This window comes from Cryptomeria japonica, chromosome 3, assembly GCF_030272615.1.
Source record: "Cryptomeria japonica chromosome 3, Sugi_1.0, whole genome shotgun sequence".
Taxonomy (NCBI): Eukaryota; Viridiplantae; Streptophyta; class Pinopsida; order Cupressales; family Cupressaceae; genus Cryptomeria; species Cryptomeria japonica.
In genome coordinates this window covers 67,158,805-67,174,368 of record NC_081407.1, presented here as the reverse complement: position 1 = coordinate 67,174,368, position 15,564 = coordinate 67,158,805, and the positions used below count along the sequence as shown (strand labels likewise).

The 15,564-nt window shown below is 35.6% G+C and overlaps 1 protein-coding gene across 6 annotated transcripts in view; it reads right to left on the bottom strand.

The window, feature by feature from the left end:
* LOC131032468 (psbP domain-containing protein 5, chloroplastic) overlaps window positions 1-15,564 on the bottom strand; it is a 168,414-nt gene that overhangs the window by 151,674 nt on the left and 1,176 nt on the right. For all 6 annotated transcript variants that reach the window (XM_057963465.2, XM_057963473.2, XM_057963447.2 and 3 more), the window contains exon 2: window positions 6,107-6,321. In XM_057963465.2, coding sequence (XP_057819448.2) covers window positions 6,107-6,321 — 215 coding nt within the window. The remainder of the gene's footprint in view (window positions 1-6,106; window positions 6,322-15,564) is intronic.

Below are 15,564 nucleotides of genomic sequence, written 5' to 3'. Positions count from 1 at the left end.
AACAAACACGCACTCCTCTTTGATGATAATTTCGCACCTTGTCTTCTCCAAAATCGCATATGAAAGAGGATAAAATGATGATTTGAAAATGAAATAAACACCTCCCTTTATAGGCGCTCACCTTCACATTGACCCTAGGCCGACTTTGGTGAATAAGGCAAATTTAAAATAAACTTAAAGGCCGACCTTTGTAAAATGAAACAAATTTTAAATCAAGCGCCCCTTTTTATTTATAATTAATTAATTTAATGCCTATAATTTTAAATAAACTCGATTTTTAAAAGGCAAAAATTAATTAATAAAGACCCATGCGCTAATGTTAAATGCTAACTTTAATTGGATTTCAAATTTATCGATTTTTTCCTAGCATTTAATAAAATCTAAAGAATGTTTTAGCGCCAAATTTGGAAGAGGTAAGGACACAAACCTATCGCTCTGGTCCCTGACTAAGGGACAGGAGCGAATTTGATGCTTAGTCTTGATTCTCTTGCCTTTTATGTTCAAAACCTCCATCCTCACGTTGAGACTGGCATGTTTGCCAAAAAATTCGAGCTTGATCGTCTTGATTTGGTGGATGAATGCCCTCTAAGGTGGATATCGCCCTGGTCCCTTGGTGAGGGACAGGAGCGAACTTCATGCTCTGGCCAACATTTGCTATCTCTCAAGGTTTACTCCTTGTTCATCACCTTGCAAATGATATCCTTGATCTTGCGAACCTTGACTTTGACGTGATCTTGAAGGAAAACGAATGATTTAATGAAAATCGCCCTGGTCCCTTGATGAGGGACAGGAGCGATATAGCTTCCTTGTTCAAATTGATAGTCTTTTGACGTTTGAAACCTTTGCATATCATCATCTTAAGACGCCTTAGACCCTGTGCAACCATGTACAATCTTGACTTGGCATGAATTTTGAATGAATTGGCAAATATGGTGGATATCGCCCTGGTCCCTGACTGAGGGACAAGAGCGAACTTCAATGTCCTGGGCTCATGCTTGCTTTCATCAACTTGCCATTGCTTTCATCGTGTAAAATGAAGTCCCTTGGTCCCCTTTGGACACTTGAAACGTGATCAACATTCAAAATCTAAGCTTTCATGAAGATTTCGCTCTGGTCCCTGCCTGAGGGACAGGAGCGAATTTGTACTTTCAAGCTCAACTACACTTTGCCAACTTCCAAATTTATCTTCAACGGTCTAGTTTCACCCTCCTTTCTTGCCTTCAAACTTAAAACTTGCTTGCTTTTGCCTGAATTTTACCTTATGAAGAATTTCGCTCTGGTCCCTGGGAGAGGGACGGGAGCTACAATGGATTTCGCCCTGGTCCCTGACTAAGGGACAGGAGCGATTTTGCATTTTGGTCCATTTTTCCTCATGTTTGTGCCTTCAAATTATATTCAACTAGTAAAAAGCACTTCCTTGGTTCTCCTCAAGTCGTCAAATCGTTCAAATCTTTCAAGGACAAGGAAATTTTGGATTTCAAGCTCCGGTCCTTCAGTGAGGGACAGGAGCGATTTTTGCCCTCCAGGCCCAAATGCTTCACTTTTCGCCATGAAATGTCTTTGCTAGGGAAGATATCATCCTGCCTCATGCTATGAATAAAAGTTAATGTCCAAAAAAAGGTTTAAAATTGTGCATATAAAGAAAATCGCTCTGGTCCTTCAGTGAGGGACAGGAGCGAATTTGACCTTCTAGGCAAAAACTTCATCATTTCATTGTTTTTGATCAAGTCTGGATGCTCTATCATGCTCATTTCGTCCTTCACCATGCCTTTGATGTCTCAATTCGTCCAAACACGGTCAGGAATGGCTCAAATAAGTATTATCGCCCTGGTCCCTTGGTGAGGGACAGGAGCGCTTCGCCTTGGTCCTCTTGAGAGGGACAGGAGCGAAATTCGCTCTGGATCCTCAGTGAAGGACAGGAGCGAAATTTGACTTTTTGAACTCTCTTTCTTATACTTTAAGTTATATTCCATATATACTTTCAGGATGTTTGAGAGTGGTTTCAGACCTCCAGGAGTTATATTGCAAAATCTAGTTTTTGGAGGTTTTTTCAGTTTCCAGACTTAGTCAAATTCAGGATCAGGACATTCCAGACTTAGCCAAATTTCAGGATCAAGACTTTCAGACTTAGCCAAATTTTCAGGACCTGCTATCCTATTGATCTCCCCGACAGCACTCAAAATGCAAAGGCTAACTAACAAAACCCTAAAAGACCAAAAAACAAACCCTAAAAAGCAAAAAAAAGGCAAGGGTCCCCATTTGCAATGGGGCGATGTGTGAAATGGTCACAACAGGTAGTAATTTCTTAAAATTTATTTTTAAAACAAAAAATTTGAATAACTACTTTCTTTGCATCACATGAAATAGAACATTTAGTATGGATATGCCGCTATGCTTTAATTAAGCACTGTGAGGACTATTTTAGAAAAGCAAGGAAAAAAAAGATGAAGATGTTAGCATTACATTATGTGTTGTCATTGATGTCAAATCCTTTGGTCTAGATTAAGTCTGAATGTGGTATGATGAGCAAGAGTGTTTGATTTAGGTATGTTGTGAGATTGGAGGGTTTCCCGATTTCACCGGATGAGTTTGGTATTTCGGAAGATGTTTCTCAATATTATCTTTGGGTCTGGATTGGTCCAAAGCTCAAGGCCTTGGACCAGACATTAAGGTTGTATAATGTGCGGATGCATTTTGGGTCCGTCTTTGGCAATGTATGTAGCGTGTTGATATGTTTGATGAGGAACGGTGTGATATGGTCCACTTCTCATCCCTTACCACCACCGGAATGTTTAGTGGAGACCTATTTTAGATCTTTGTCTTTGCCAACATTGAAAAGTATGATTTCTGGAGACAGTATCTATGGGAGTTTGATTTGATGAATTGAGATATGGCTTTTTATGTTGAAGACATGCGAGATTGAAGGAATCCAGTAGTTGCGTGAGTATAATGTTGCGGATCGTTACCAGAAGTAGTTCCGACAATGCAAACTGTTTTTTTTGTGTGGTGGATTCTCTTTATCTTTCTTTCTTTCTTCTTCGGCAGTGAGCCTTTCGGGGCAGTGAGCCCACCTACAGTGAGCATATTGGTAGCGAGTCTTTCAGGGCAGTGAGCCCATCAGCAAAGAGCACCTTGGCAGTGAGCCACTCTTTGTAAAAATCACCTTAATCGGAGTTTACATATTGAGAATTAGCATTCTTTGTGGTTTTTCCCTTCCTGGGTTTTCCACGTAAAATCTGGTGTTTCTTGTGTCTGATCTGATTCTTGCAAGCGTTTTCAAGTTTTGTTAATTCTATTTATTATTCCGGATCTGTGCATTAAGGTTAAAAGAAAAATTTATTGTCAACTGATTCACCCCCCCCCCCCACCTCGTCTCAGTTGCCTGGATATTCAACAGAAGAATAGGATTAAAAATTTGCAACAGCAGGGAGTCATAAGAATAAAAAAGCGAATAAGAAAAAAGGTATATTAAAGATGAATAGTCTCAGAAAGAAGGGAAAAGCTTTTCAGGTATTTTTCTTCAAGATATCTACAGGCTGTAGGAAAAGCAATAGAGAACAGACCATTGCATTAGCAGAAGGCTGGAAAAATTTAGAGGACCATTGAGCTCTCAACACTTCCTCCAGTCTTGCCCAATCTCAGTCCAATCTTGTTAATCATAGATTACCCTAATTCCAATAAGGAGGTGAGTGTTGCATAGGCATACAGCTCCTTAATGCTCACTTCAAAATATTCAATGGCAGACATGAGGCAGTGGCAGCTCTGCAGAAAGGTACTGTGGATATCCCTGTCAGATACACAGCCAATGACTTTTTTTAGTCTTTTCTATTGGGTTGCCCTGGGTTTGCCCAAAACAGACCCACAAAGGGCACTGAATGGCTGGATAAGACCCAAGGTGAACCCAGGGCCATCCCAGACCCATTTCTGGCCCCAAACCAAATTTTTGCATTATGCAGAGGCTTATAGCTGACCCTGGTAACATAGGTACAAAACTAAACCTGTTATAGAAGGTTTAAACTTTAAACATAGCAAGAAGGTACATGTTATTAAGAAACCTTTCCCACAGCTAAATGAAAATGTTTTTTAGTTGTCACAGCATAGTTTGGATGGAAAGTACATCAACTGGATGCAAAGAGTGCTCTCCAAAAAGGAAATTTGGAAGAATAAGTTTATAGGGCACTAACAACCAATGGAGTGTGTGGAGGCAATCAAATTCACAAAGGTCCTAGACGATCATTAGTGACCTCATATGGACTACGTCTTGAGTGATATTTCCAAGGTATACATGTTACTTGATAACAAAATTGTTGTTAGTAGAGACGTTGTAGATAAGAGACCTTTTATTCTTCAATTGATGGTAAATCTACAAACAACATTGTATGGAAAACTGCTACTAACAATTATGGAACAAGTTCTAGTGTGGAAAATCAAACAAAGCACAAAACAAGGCTCAAAGTCAAGAACATCAAATGGATCAAGTTCTAGGGTGATCTGATGAAGAATGGGATGACACCCAAACTTCATTTTGTAAAGTGGTATAATACCATGGTGAAAGATGGTTGAGAGAATGAATTCTCAAAAACAATGGAAGGTCAATCTGTGCAATTGGGTAAACAACTTATGCAAGGTGATGAGCAAATAAATTTTGCTCTAGTCATGTTTGCAGATATTTGAATCTAGCACATGTAATGGGGACAAAGGAAATCTTGAATGGGAAGCTACCATAAAGGTCAAATACAAGGTCTAGATGTAAAACAAGACTTGGGTGTTGTTTGAATTACCCCAAGCTACAAACTCATTGGTTGTAAATAGGTTTATAAGATCAAATAAAAGTTCAATATGTCAAATAAAAAAGTATAATTATAATAGTATTATGGCAAATGAAAAGTAACAAGATGTCCATCTCACACGTAATTCCTACCTATAGAAGAATAAATACAAGTATGTGACTCTTCAACAGACAATATCATATGAAACACATACTATTGTCGAGAAATCTTGAAAATGAGAAAACTTAGAACAGCAAAGGATCTAAGCAAAGAGAAAAGCAATTCAAACCTTTCAAAGAAACAAGAAATATCCAATAAAACAATGAGAGCTTGCTGAAGTTGTGTCTTATTTATTATTCACTCCAGTTGGCAGTTTAAGACAATGTTCTAACTAATAATAATTAACCCAAAACTAGTAGAATTCATTGTTGGGGTCATAACTGTGTACCGAAGCTCTAAATGATTCTATTGCAAGTGCATCAGAGCTTAGGCCATGTACAACATGATGAAAGGTGCTGGATTTTCTTTGACAAAGTTGACCCTTGAAAACTGCACTAAAAGGCCCAAAAATTGCAAAATACAAAATCTCGATGATTCCATAAGATATAGAAAAATGAAAATTGAAACCTTGTCTTTTTCTGAATTCCATGATTTGATAAATCTTCTCAACTTCTAGGGAAAACACTCAACACACGGCTTTTCAAATTCCACAGTGAATTGTTTTACTTTCTAGTTTTAGATTATCCATTTCCTTCTGTGAAGGAATTGTCAATCAAATGTAAAAATCAAAGTAGTAGCTCTACATCTCTTCTCAGAGATTGCTATCTTCTAGTAAAAGATACTCTCAATTTTTATTAAACTTTCATCTATATTGCGGTATCGTGTTACTATATTTATTTTCTTTGCTTGTTTTTATTAAACTTTCATCTATATTGCGGTATCGTGTATTTGCTTTATTTATTTTCTTTCCTTCAGTCCATAGCTTTCGTACATGTCAAGTTCCTACAATTTAGTGTGGTGTTGACTGTATTGCCTATTGAATCAAGATCATTAACAGCATTGGAAACATATGTATCTTGGTTGTTTAGAAGATAAAGGATTAAGGTGTTTGTTTTTAGGTAAAAAATTAGCCAGAAGTTTTAAGCATTTTGTTCAAATGTTCAGTTAACTTTTCTCTACACATAGCTGCAAGCACAAACATTTTTTTCATGATAATACTTTCAATAATAAAACTTAAGATGTAATGTTTCACAATCATGTATAAACCCCACACCAGTATATTTTAGACATTCATGTATGTCAGACATAGAAAAAGCGCAATGAATTTGTGCACATACCAAGAGCAATCCCTGAATCACCAGTAAATAGGAACGACAATGGCACCCAAAATGTATGGAATACTAATCCCCTTCGACATATTTCATTTTTATTTGATCTTGACTTTGTCATGTGTTTGCTCTCTGGAATTGTTTTCAAATGCCCTTGCAAGTCCAAAGAAGGTCCATTACAAATCAAGTGTTTGTGCTTTGGCATCAAAGGTTGATACTCACACCTACCACAATACATGGAGTAAACAAGATACCATCAAGGATCTCATTAATAAACGACGCAAAAGCATATTATAAACAATACAACTGTAGCCCCAAATAAAATTGTGAAAACAGTAACAGCTATTCCATAAACATTTAAGAAGTAATAATACTTTAAAACTAGCACATCTACCCCCATCTTCACATGCATTTCTCTCCAATAGAACTCAATACGAATTGAAGAAAGATGCCCTAAGATTCCATCAATCAACTTGGGTGGTTTGCAAGGTGGAAGGCAATCAAATAACTATTAATTAAATAATCTTGTCCATGGTTGTAAGCAGACATTAGAGATCTCATTTTTTGAGGCTCCATTTGTATCAAAAAATTAGGTTCACCTGAGTTGTTAATTTTTCCTACTTCGGGCAATATGCCCTTCCAAACACAAATTTCACGTTAAATAAATTTCTAAGTTCAATAAGTTTGGAAGAAAGTATATTAGGAAACAACATGCCCTAAACAACTTTGATATCTTCAGCAACTTGTTCAAACTAGCTAAAACATGAAGTGTATCTCCCAGACCCATTCAAAAATTTACAAATACATATGCTGTTCATCTACAATTGAAAAGTTACCTAAACGAACAAAATGCATCTAACCATTTTGAACATGTAAATGAATTCACTGTCTTGCATTCAACAGGGTGTTCATAAAGAAAGTACTCAATAATTCATGGTATATTTGCAAAGGATCCCTAGAGTACACAAAACATCTAGTTATTTCATCACGAATTAACAAATATTGTAACTAGTAATTACATTAGTCAATTATAAAAATATAATGTGAACATGTGCTCCCAACATTCTAAAAGTCCACTTACAAGCCACCTTAATGTCTATTTGTGCCACATTCATTTTTGTTAGTAAGGTCAAAGTGATCTGAAGTGAGTTTTCTAGATATGCAACTTGAAGACACTCATAATATGACATCTCAGCAATAAAAACGGAGTATGAAATATCAGTCTAAAGAGTCTACAAAAGTTGTGAATAGCCTTAATGGTGATTCAAACATCTTGGAATCAAAAATAGTTAGAAGACCTGAAAATAGATAAGAAACACGGAATAGTCTGCATAATGCCAAAACCACGAGATATGGGAAGATGGCGATTGCATTGCTGTCATGGGAGCTATGTTTCTGTCCAGCTGGTTTCAGTTGTGTCAAGGAAATTGTGCTAGTGTCATGGTAGTTTCTCCTTGATGGTCATAGCACTCTTAAACAAGTGAAATAGAAAAGAAGAGTAGCAGCTGAAAGAAGCGTCTCTTCATGTTTGTTGGCATTTAAACAGGTCATTTGGTTCATCATCATTGAATTTCACTGTGTGGTGCCTCTACAGACATCATGCCCCCTTCTCAAACATAAGTTCACAATTTACCTTTAGCCTATTTCCATATTTTTAGTATTTACCATAGGCTAATGGGATGATATAAAAAAAAGATTAATTAAAATATTAACTATTTAAGTTGTGAGATTAATTTCGTGTTGCTAGGCTCATGGTGCAAAAAAGTGATGAAAAGGACTCTTAAATTATAATTTTATAACTTCGAGGAATATATGCCAAAAAAGAAATTAAATTTAATTTATTTCTTAAAATTAAAGCTCTAATTAACAGAAGTGTTTTCAAAAAAAGACTCTACATGCTTTTTGTAACAGTTTGATTTTGCAAAAATGAACATGTGTTTGTCTTCTCTTCCCTGGAATGAAATCCCTCAACAATTTAAAAGCTTTGAGGGCAAAAACCCTCAGGAATTTTAAAGCTTCGAGGATGAAAACCCTACTAATTTTCAATGCAGTCTCTGTGTTTTCAGTTTTGGATGTGATCTTTACAGTGTTTTCCAATTTTGGATTGAGGTGATATAATATTTTTATTGCATTTAATCAGTTTGGTGAGCTTAGTATCATTGCAGGCTATACCCCTTTTGTGAAGTTTTGGCAGTTTGCAGTAAAAGTGATTTGAATGTTGTAGTTTGTACAAGATTTTAAAATAATTATTGATTTTGGTGCTCCCTATTCCCTTGCCATAGTCTTTACCATGTTGTGCAGAATTTAGTCACCTTCCTTGTTATCTGATCGCTGCATATAAAATGATGAATATGAGGCTGTACTGTACTCATATCAGTTTGCAGCCTGTTGTTCTTTATCAGAGGAGTTATTTGTTATGTCTAATGCATGTTTAAACTATTGGCATCATCTGAAGGTTGCCATACCAATTAATTGGTGTGTTGGAGATTTCTTTCTGAGGCTGCAATCATTCATTAGCTGCTTCAGTTTAATTGAGGCCTTCAACACCTTCTTCAACCTGGTTGTACCATTTAAGGTAACCCTTCGAATTTTGAGCATTGGCATTTGAGATTCAAGTATATATATTTCGGTGGTTATTTGCCAGAACAGCAACAAGGTGTTGACATTTTCAACATAACATCTCAAGAAGTTTTCATCATCTCATTCTGAGTACTAATTTGTGCACTTTTAGTTTCATGCCAACTATATGATGATATGTCTTTTGCATTATGATGGATAGATGGTTGGCTTCAAAAGTTAATTTGATTATTGTAGTGAAATAATTTATTTCATATCATATTGTTGTTACATCCCTCTTTACTTGAATGATTTTATTTTATTTTAGACATTTATATTGCTAACATTTGCAGTTGATATGAACATCATAAAGATGAAATTATTGGCATGAATATTTATATTGGTGTTGACTATAATGTTTTATTTGATTTAAAGAATCTTGGAAGGCTAAGATTGGGCCTAACTACCTTTTCTTGTCTAAGTGGATGCAAGATAACTAATGCCCTTGGAAAAGAGGGAGAGTATCATCAAGGAGAGGAATGTAGACCTTGAAAGAGGACAAAATTGCCATCAAGCCATGAACTTAGAGATTAGTTGGCCTTGGGTTAGAGTTTTTTGTTGCCTTATGTTAGGGTAATTAAGTTATGACATTGTGAGTCAATTAGTCAGTTCTTGGTCCTTTCCTTTAATCATCTTTAATAATTTAAAATACCTTGAGCCGTACTCTCTACTATGGAAAGGGGTGGAGCTCGCCCTGTATGCCCAACACATATACATATGCATATATACACATGAGGTATATATATAAGAATTGTGAAATAACAAGCCACGGCTGTTATAGCTGAATATTCATAAGTTACATGTTAATCAACTTGGGGTGGCGGTGTGTAACACCCATCTCACCTCCATCAATGAAACTCCCAAGAAACGTATGTCTTTGGGAAATGACGATGATCATTAATAAGCAGGAGTCATGAGGGAAAACTTCTTCCTTGCATATCATTCTTGTGAAACTTGTATGTTATTTCTTCAGGGATCGAGAAATTCTAAGAGGGATACACATTGTATCTTGGGGATCAAATATGAATGGGAAAGCAAGGTCTAAGGTGGTTGAAGCTGCAGAAACCTCTCATCGACTATCAAGCCATTACAGGCATGTTAAGCTATCATTATTTCTCTATGAAATTCAAATGCGAATCTTTAAGCATTATTGATTTGAAATGATAGGAATCATTATCAAAATGCAATAACATTAATATGATAATGGCCATTAAATTGGCACGTAAATCTGAGTTTCGTATCTGAAACATATTCGTATAAGGTCTGAGAACGTAGTTGGATCTGTCCTTTCTAGTTATTTAAAAAGAGAAGAGATTAATCTCTGGTTTTTACTGTAATATATCTCATATGCTGAAATGCTATCAAAGTGTAGAATAACAGTAAATACATAAAGATCGTATCTTCATCAGTATTTAAATAGAATCATGGGAATACTTCATTCTTATCCATTTGTTGGGGCCGAGTACAGAAATCTTATAATCAAACTTCTTAAGAAATGATCCTTAAATGGATCGAACAGAGATATTGAGAAATAAATTATCTGTCTCTATGAGCAATAGCATTCTAGAAAAATACTTTAAGCTTTTAGGATAATCAACCAAAGAATAATCATACTCTACCGTTGGTGAGGATGACCAGAATCGGTTGGAACTAATATTGCTATCCAAATATGAATTTGTCTAATTAAGTCAGAAACAAAGGAATGAATTTTAATACTCGATCTAAGTACACAACCTCCCCTCATTACATGCAAATACATTAGTATGCATTAATGTACAACGTGCAGTAAATCTGAACATGAATATGGTGGATCTTATATGCATCCTAAATGAATAGACTTTCTCCAACTCTTAAGATTTCTAGTTATAATGCGACATAAGGGTAGTTGGGAGTCCAAGCTCAGCGGAAAGAGATAGCTAACAAATAACTATTATAACCACAACTGATCATGAACCGAATACCTTTTATGGAACTAATGTTTGTTATTGTCAATTGACAAAGTCAGTTAGATGAACGGTTAAAGAAACCATAATAAATGAATTGAACAAGTCTAGTAAGGGTGGTGAATCCTAACAGCATGTTAATCTTTCTTGCAACTTTTAAACCTTGGCCAAGGTGGTGCAATGCTTTGCATGCGACTGACAGTTCACATGAATCATATAAACTTCCTAATCAGATGGTCAGGCTAGTTAGGAGGTACCTATAGTGTGTTATTATTATGAATCTTTATTTTAATTATGAAAGATTTACTGTCTTGCTTGTACTATTCAGATAAAAGTTAGTTTTAGTTTATGCTAAAGTACAGTTAGATAGATAGTTAATTTCTTTTTCAGCTGAAGCAGTTAGTTTCTTTCTTTCAAAAAAATGCCCTTTGAACTAGAAAGTAATTTGTTTTTTTCGTTTATAATTGTTATAAGTTTTAGCATGTTTCAAATTGTGATATTAGATGGTTTTCTGCCTATAGTTTCTGGCTATTTTATTACTAAAGATGTTGAACAGTTGTACCACGAGATCCGAATTTCTATTGTAATTTATTCTAGTTGATTCATCCACTAGATCTAATTTTGATTTCAGTATATCTTCTGCCTTGCATGAGGTGTGCCGGAATTGGGTTAGTAAGCCCGTAATTTGGCGTTGAAGCAATCCAACTTGCATTTAGCCACTTTGGCTTAATTGGGTTTTGCACTGACTATCAGCCTTTCGGCTCAATCAATTATATGACCTCTACTTTTATTGTAAGTTGGTCAGCTAGCCACCAACATCTTTCAGTTAATTCAATTGTCCTCGTTTTAAGCTCCGTATGTTCTCACCTTGCCCCCATCAAAAACTTGGCAATAAAAAGAGTTAAATTTGAGTGATTGAAAAAACAATCAATAAGGATTTGAACAATTCCCTGCAAGGGTTATTACAACAAATCATTCCATTTAATGTTTTCTTCTTGCTGAGTGCTCTAGGGAGTTGTACAATTTAAGTGACACTGGAGTGTACATTGAAGCAAGTTGTTGAGCACAAAACGTGCAAGGATTTTTTTGATAGCTTTTGGAGTCTTCCAAGACCTCTATAAGGTAGTAAGAATGTATTGTTGCATGTATTGCTGCAAGAAGATAGCGGCAACAAAAGAAAAGGCCTTATCTTTTGGTGTTTACTCACATTGGCTTTCTCCAAAATAAAATCACTTATGTCAACCTCTATTTTCCTCCATGTTTGCATTTCTTTGTTTGTTTCATTTCATGAATGCAAAAATCTATATTAATTACAGCACATGGCATTTACTGATAAATTCAGATGAGGTTCCCAAAAGTGTTTGTGAAGGTGGAAAATGGAGTTCAAACTAATGAACAGGTGGCTCAGATAGTCATCGGATCATTCACTACGACAAAATCTTCAAATACTTTATCATTCTGAGATGCAGGCTTCACCATTTTGAGCAAAGTAAATGAATTGTGTTCAGCTTTTCTAACTAGAACACAAAATGACAATTGAAAAACATATTTTGTTTTTAATAATCACACCAAATGAAAACAATGAAGGGTTTTTATAAGTGCACCATGAAAGAGAACTACTAGCAAGCATAGTTCAAAAACTTGGACTAGGACTCGACTTGGCAGCCCAAATTTTTGACTCGAACTCAGCGAAAAACTCAGCACAGAGTCAGCAAAAAAGAACCTTATAATTACACAGAAAAAAGAAATCAATGCATTTAGAGAACATAAAAATCTAATTTGACTATCAATTTGTTATAATTCAAACATTACACATGCCATATGATCCTCAAACTCTCAAATTTTGAAATTTTAGTCATTATGTCTATTATGTTAAGCTGTCAGAAGAGTCTAATCTCAGGACTTGGGAGTCCGAGCTTAACACTCGGGAATCTTGGAGCAAGACTCAGCCAAGTGCTCTCCAAGACTCGACCAAACTCACTACGGGAGTCTAGTCGACTCAGCTTGGCCAACTTAGAGACTCGAGTTTAGCGAGTTTTGCAAAGTACTTGTAGAGTCTTCGAACTAAGCTAGCAAGTTTTATAGGCTTAAACTTCATAAGGTTGAGCTATCAAATCCCTATATTAGGGAACAAAAAATAAAAATTAATTTTACAAAATACACACACGTGAGAATATATAATTACATGGTTAAATTAGGGCATCAAAAAACAAATCGTTTCAAGTTTCAATCATGCCTAATACAATTGTGTGAGATAGTTAGGGCACTACAAAAATGTATTTTGTTTGTTTTGATCACAACTACACTAGCCACATTTAGACTAATGAGAGCAAATGACAAAATGAATTCAAAATTATACATGGACATGAGTGGAATGTAGAAATAAAACATGTGAAATCTAAAATTGTGCCATTACCATCTATAACACATGATTAACAAAAGTGTGCACCTCTATTAAGGTATAAAATAATATAAATTCATTTGCTAAAGCCACTTAAGTATCCAGGGTGCATGACATGAATAGGTGCATGCCTAGACAAAAAGTTTTCATCTCAAAAAATAAAAAATAACATGAAAAATTTGTAATCAGGAGTGCATGTAAGTGAACCTCACATAAGGAATGTTGCAAGCTCAAAACTGATTTCAAAGCCTATGTACAGGTGCATGTGGGCTCACAGGTCATGCTTTTCTAAAGGATCTTAAAAAAAAAAGTCAAATGGAATCACAATGACAAGCATGCCTCCAAAGCGACATTATTTTTGTGGACAGCAACTCCAATTTATAATAAGGCACTCTTCCAAAAAGAAGTCACTCTTGAAAATCCCCTATTATAAATTTCAACTATCCCTAGTTTAGAGTTGTTTGAGGAAAAGCTCAATTTTAAATAACATTCAAGGAAGACAAGTAAATAGCCCGCACAGGTGGTAGAGTTGGTTTGGGCTATGGGTTTGCTCCCCATTGGTCCCAGGTTTGACTCTCTGCCTGGGTTAACCCGATGCACAGGGCTTGTGGGGACTTTGTGCATCCTCAGAGGACTAGTCTCGCCTCTACTCGCCTCACAAATCGAGGACGTTGGGCAGGGTCGCGGGGATACCCCTAAGTTAACAAAAAAAAAAGGAAGACAAGTAAATAAAAGTAAAATTGTCTTTGGCAATAGTCATTGCAAGCTATTATAATCATATCCAAATTACAATGGCAATGTAAAGGTTTAATGTAGAATCAACAAAGATTTGAAACATTAAGAAGATCATCAAGATTTCAAAGTTCCAAAGGATTTGTCAAGTTCACCATGTTGAAATATCTAGCTAGTATCGGATTCTACTGTGCTAAATTTTAATGTCGCCTTTAGCAATTAAAATTTAAGTAATATGTGAGCAATTAGCTATTGTAATTTTAAATTGGGCCCTAAGTCAATGTTATGTAAAGTGTGGCCCCAATTGTACCTTATTTGTAAATTAAAATGTGGCGTCATTAGCAAGGAAATAAAATAAAAGATAATATTTATAAGTCGGCCTTATAGGCCCAGCCAACTCATGAAAGAGAGATTGAGTCTTGTATATAACAAGACTCAATCTACACATTCAAAAAAAACAAGCATTCCATTGTCATGCGAAATTATCAAGCAATCAAATTCAGTCATAGAAGCGATCTGCCTCATGCGAACTATCATCTTCAGCGAATATGATGCCTTGCTATCACTAGCGAATTGCTCTCATATAGTGTGAATCTGATCATCATTGTTCAGGCGACTTTGTGCTCAATCCAAGCAGCCATTCTCTTAACTTCAGATCCGAATCTGAACCTGATTTGCAGCAGACTTATGCGAACTTGTGATCATGACTTGCTGAGCAATCTGAGCAAACTTTGATGATCTAATTGCTGGAAGAATCTGTGCGACTGAGAGCAGCAATTAAGTGCAGCAATCATACACCATTATGATGGCGAATCCTTGTGCTCAAGTTCAGTAATTAGGGTCTTCATATCAAAGGTTTGACTGGGCATAATTCTGCCCTAGGTTGAGAGGATAAATAATCTGATCCATGTAATCTGCTCATAATAAAAGTTTTGATCTGAGACATTAGTTGCTGGGTTTTTTCCTCCAAGAGGGAGGTTTTCCCAGGGTATATTTGTGTTGTGTGTTCTTCTTTCTGTGCATAGTGTTTTCTGCTCATTAATTGTTAATCTGATCACTAAAAATTAACACACCATACTTTGTTAAAACAAGGGAAAGCTTTGTCAAATCTCCAAAAAGTCTATTTTTAGTGCCCTATTTTTAGCCAACGTCATTTTCAAACAGTCTTAAGAGTATATTCTAGAATAAGTTATTTTTAGCCAGAACTTACTATTTATAGCTTTCCTCTATTTTTAATGTCTTCAATTTATAGCCTAGAGTTGGCTATTGTTAGATTGTACGTCTCCTCATGTGAGAGACATGAGCATTAAAAGTTAAATTGTAATAGTTTTAATTGTCAGTTCAAATGGCAATTGCATGTTGTAATATTAGAATTAGTAGATGAAATATTTTGTAATAAAGCTTGCACATCATGCAAGTATTCATAATTAAAGTTGAACTTCAATTAGTTTATTTTGTTTATTTACATGCATAGCTTTGGAAACAATATGAATAAGTAATATTTTACACTTAGATTTCTAATGGTGATTTTCACCCTTGTATATTCATGAAGTTGTTATTCATCAAGTATTCAATGTTATTGTTATCCAAAATTTGTTACTCAATGAAATACATCATGCCTAGCTTGCTTATAAGTGTTTATTGAGATGTTTCATTATATGAGCTGAGGGTAAAATTGCTTTAGAAAATATGCAAGCTTTAAGTTGTAGGCTAGCTCAAAGGTGTAAATCGTGGCTTTGTATTGAATCCTCCTCACCTAAATAAGGCAATCTCAT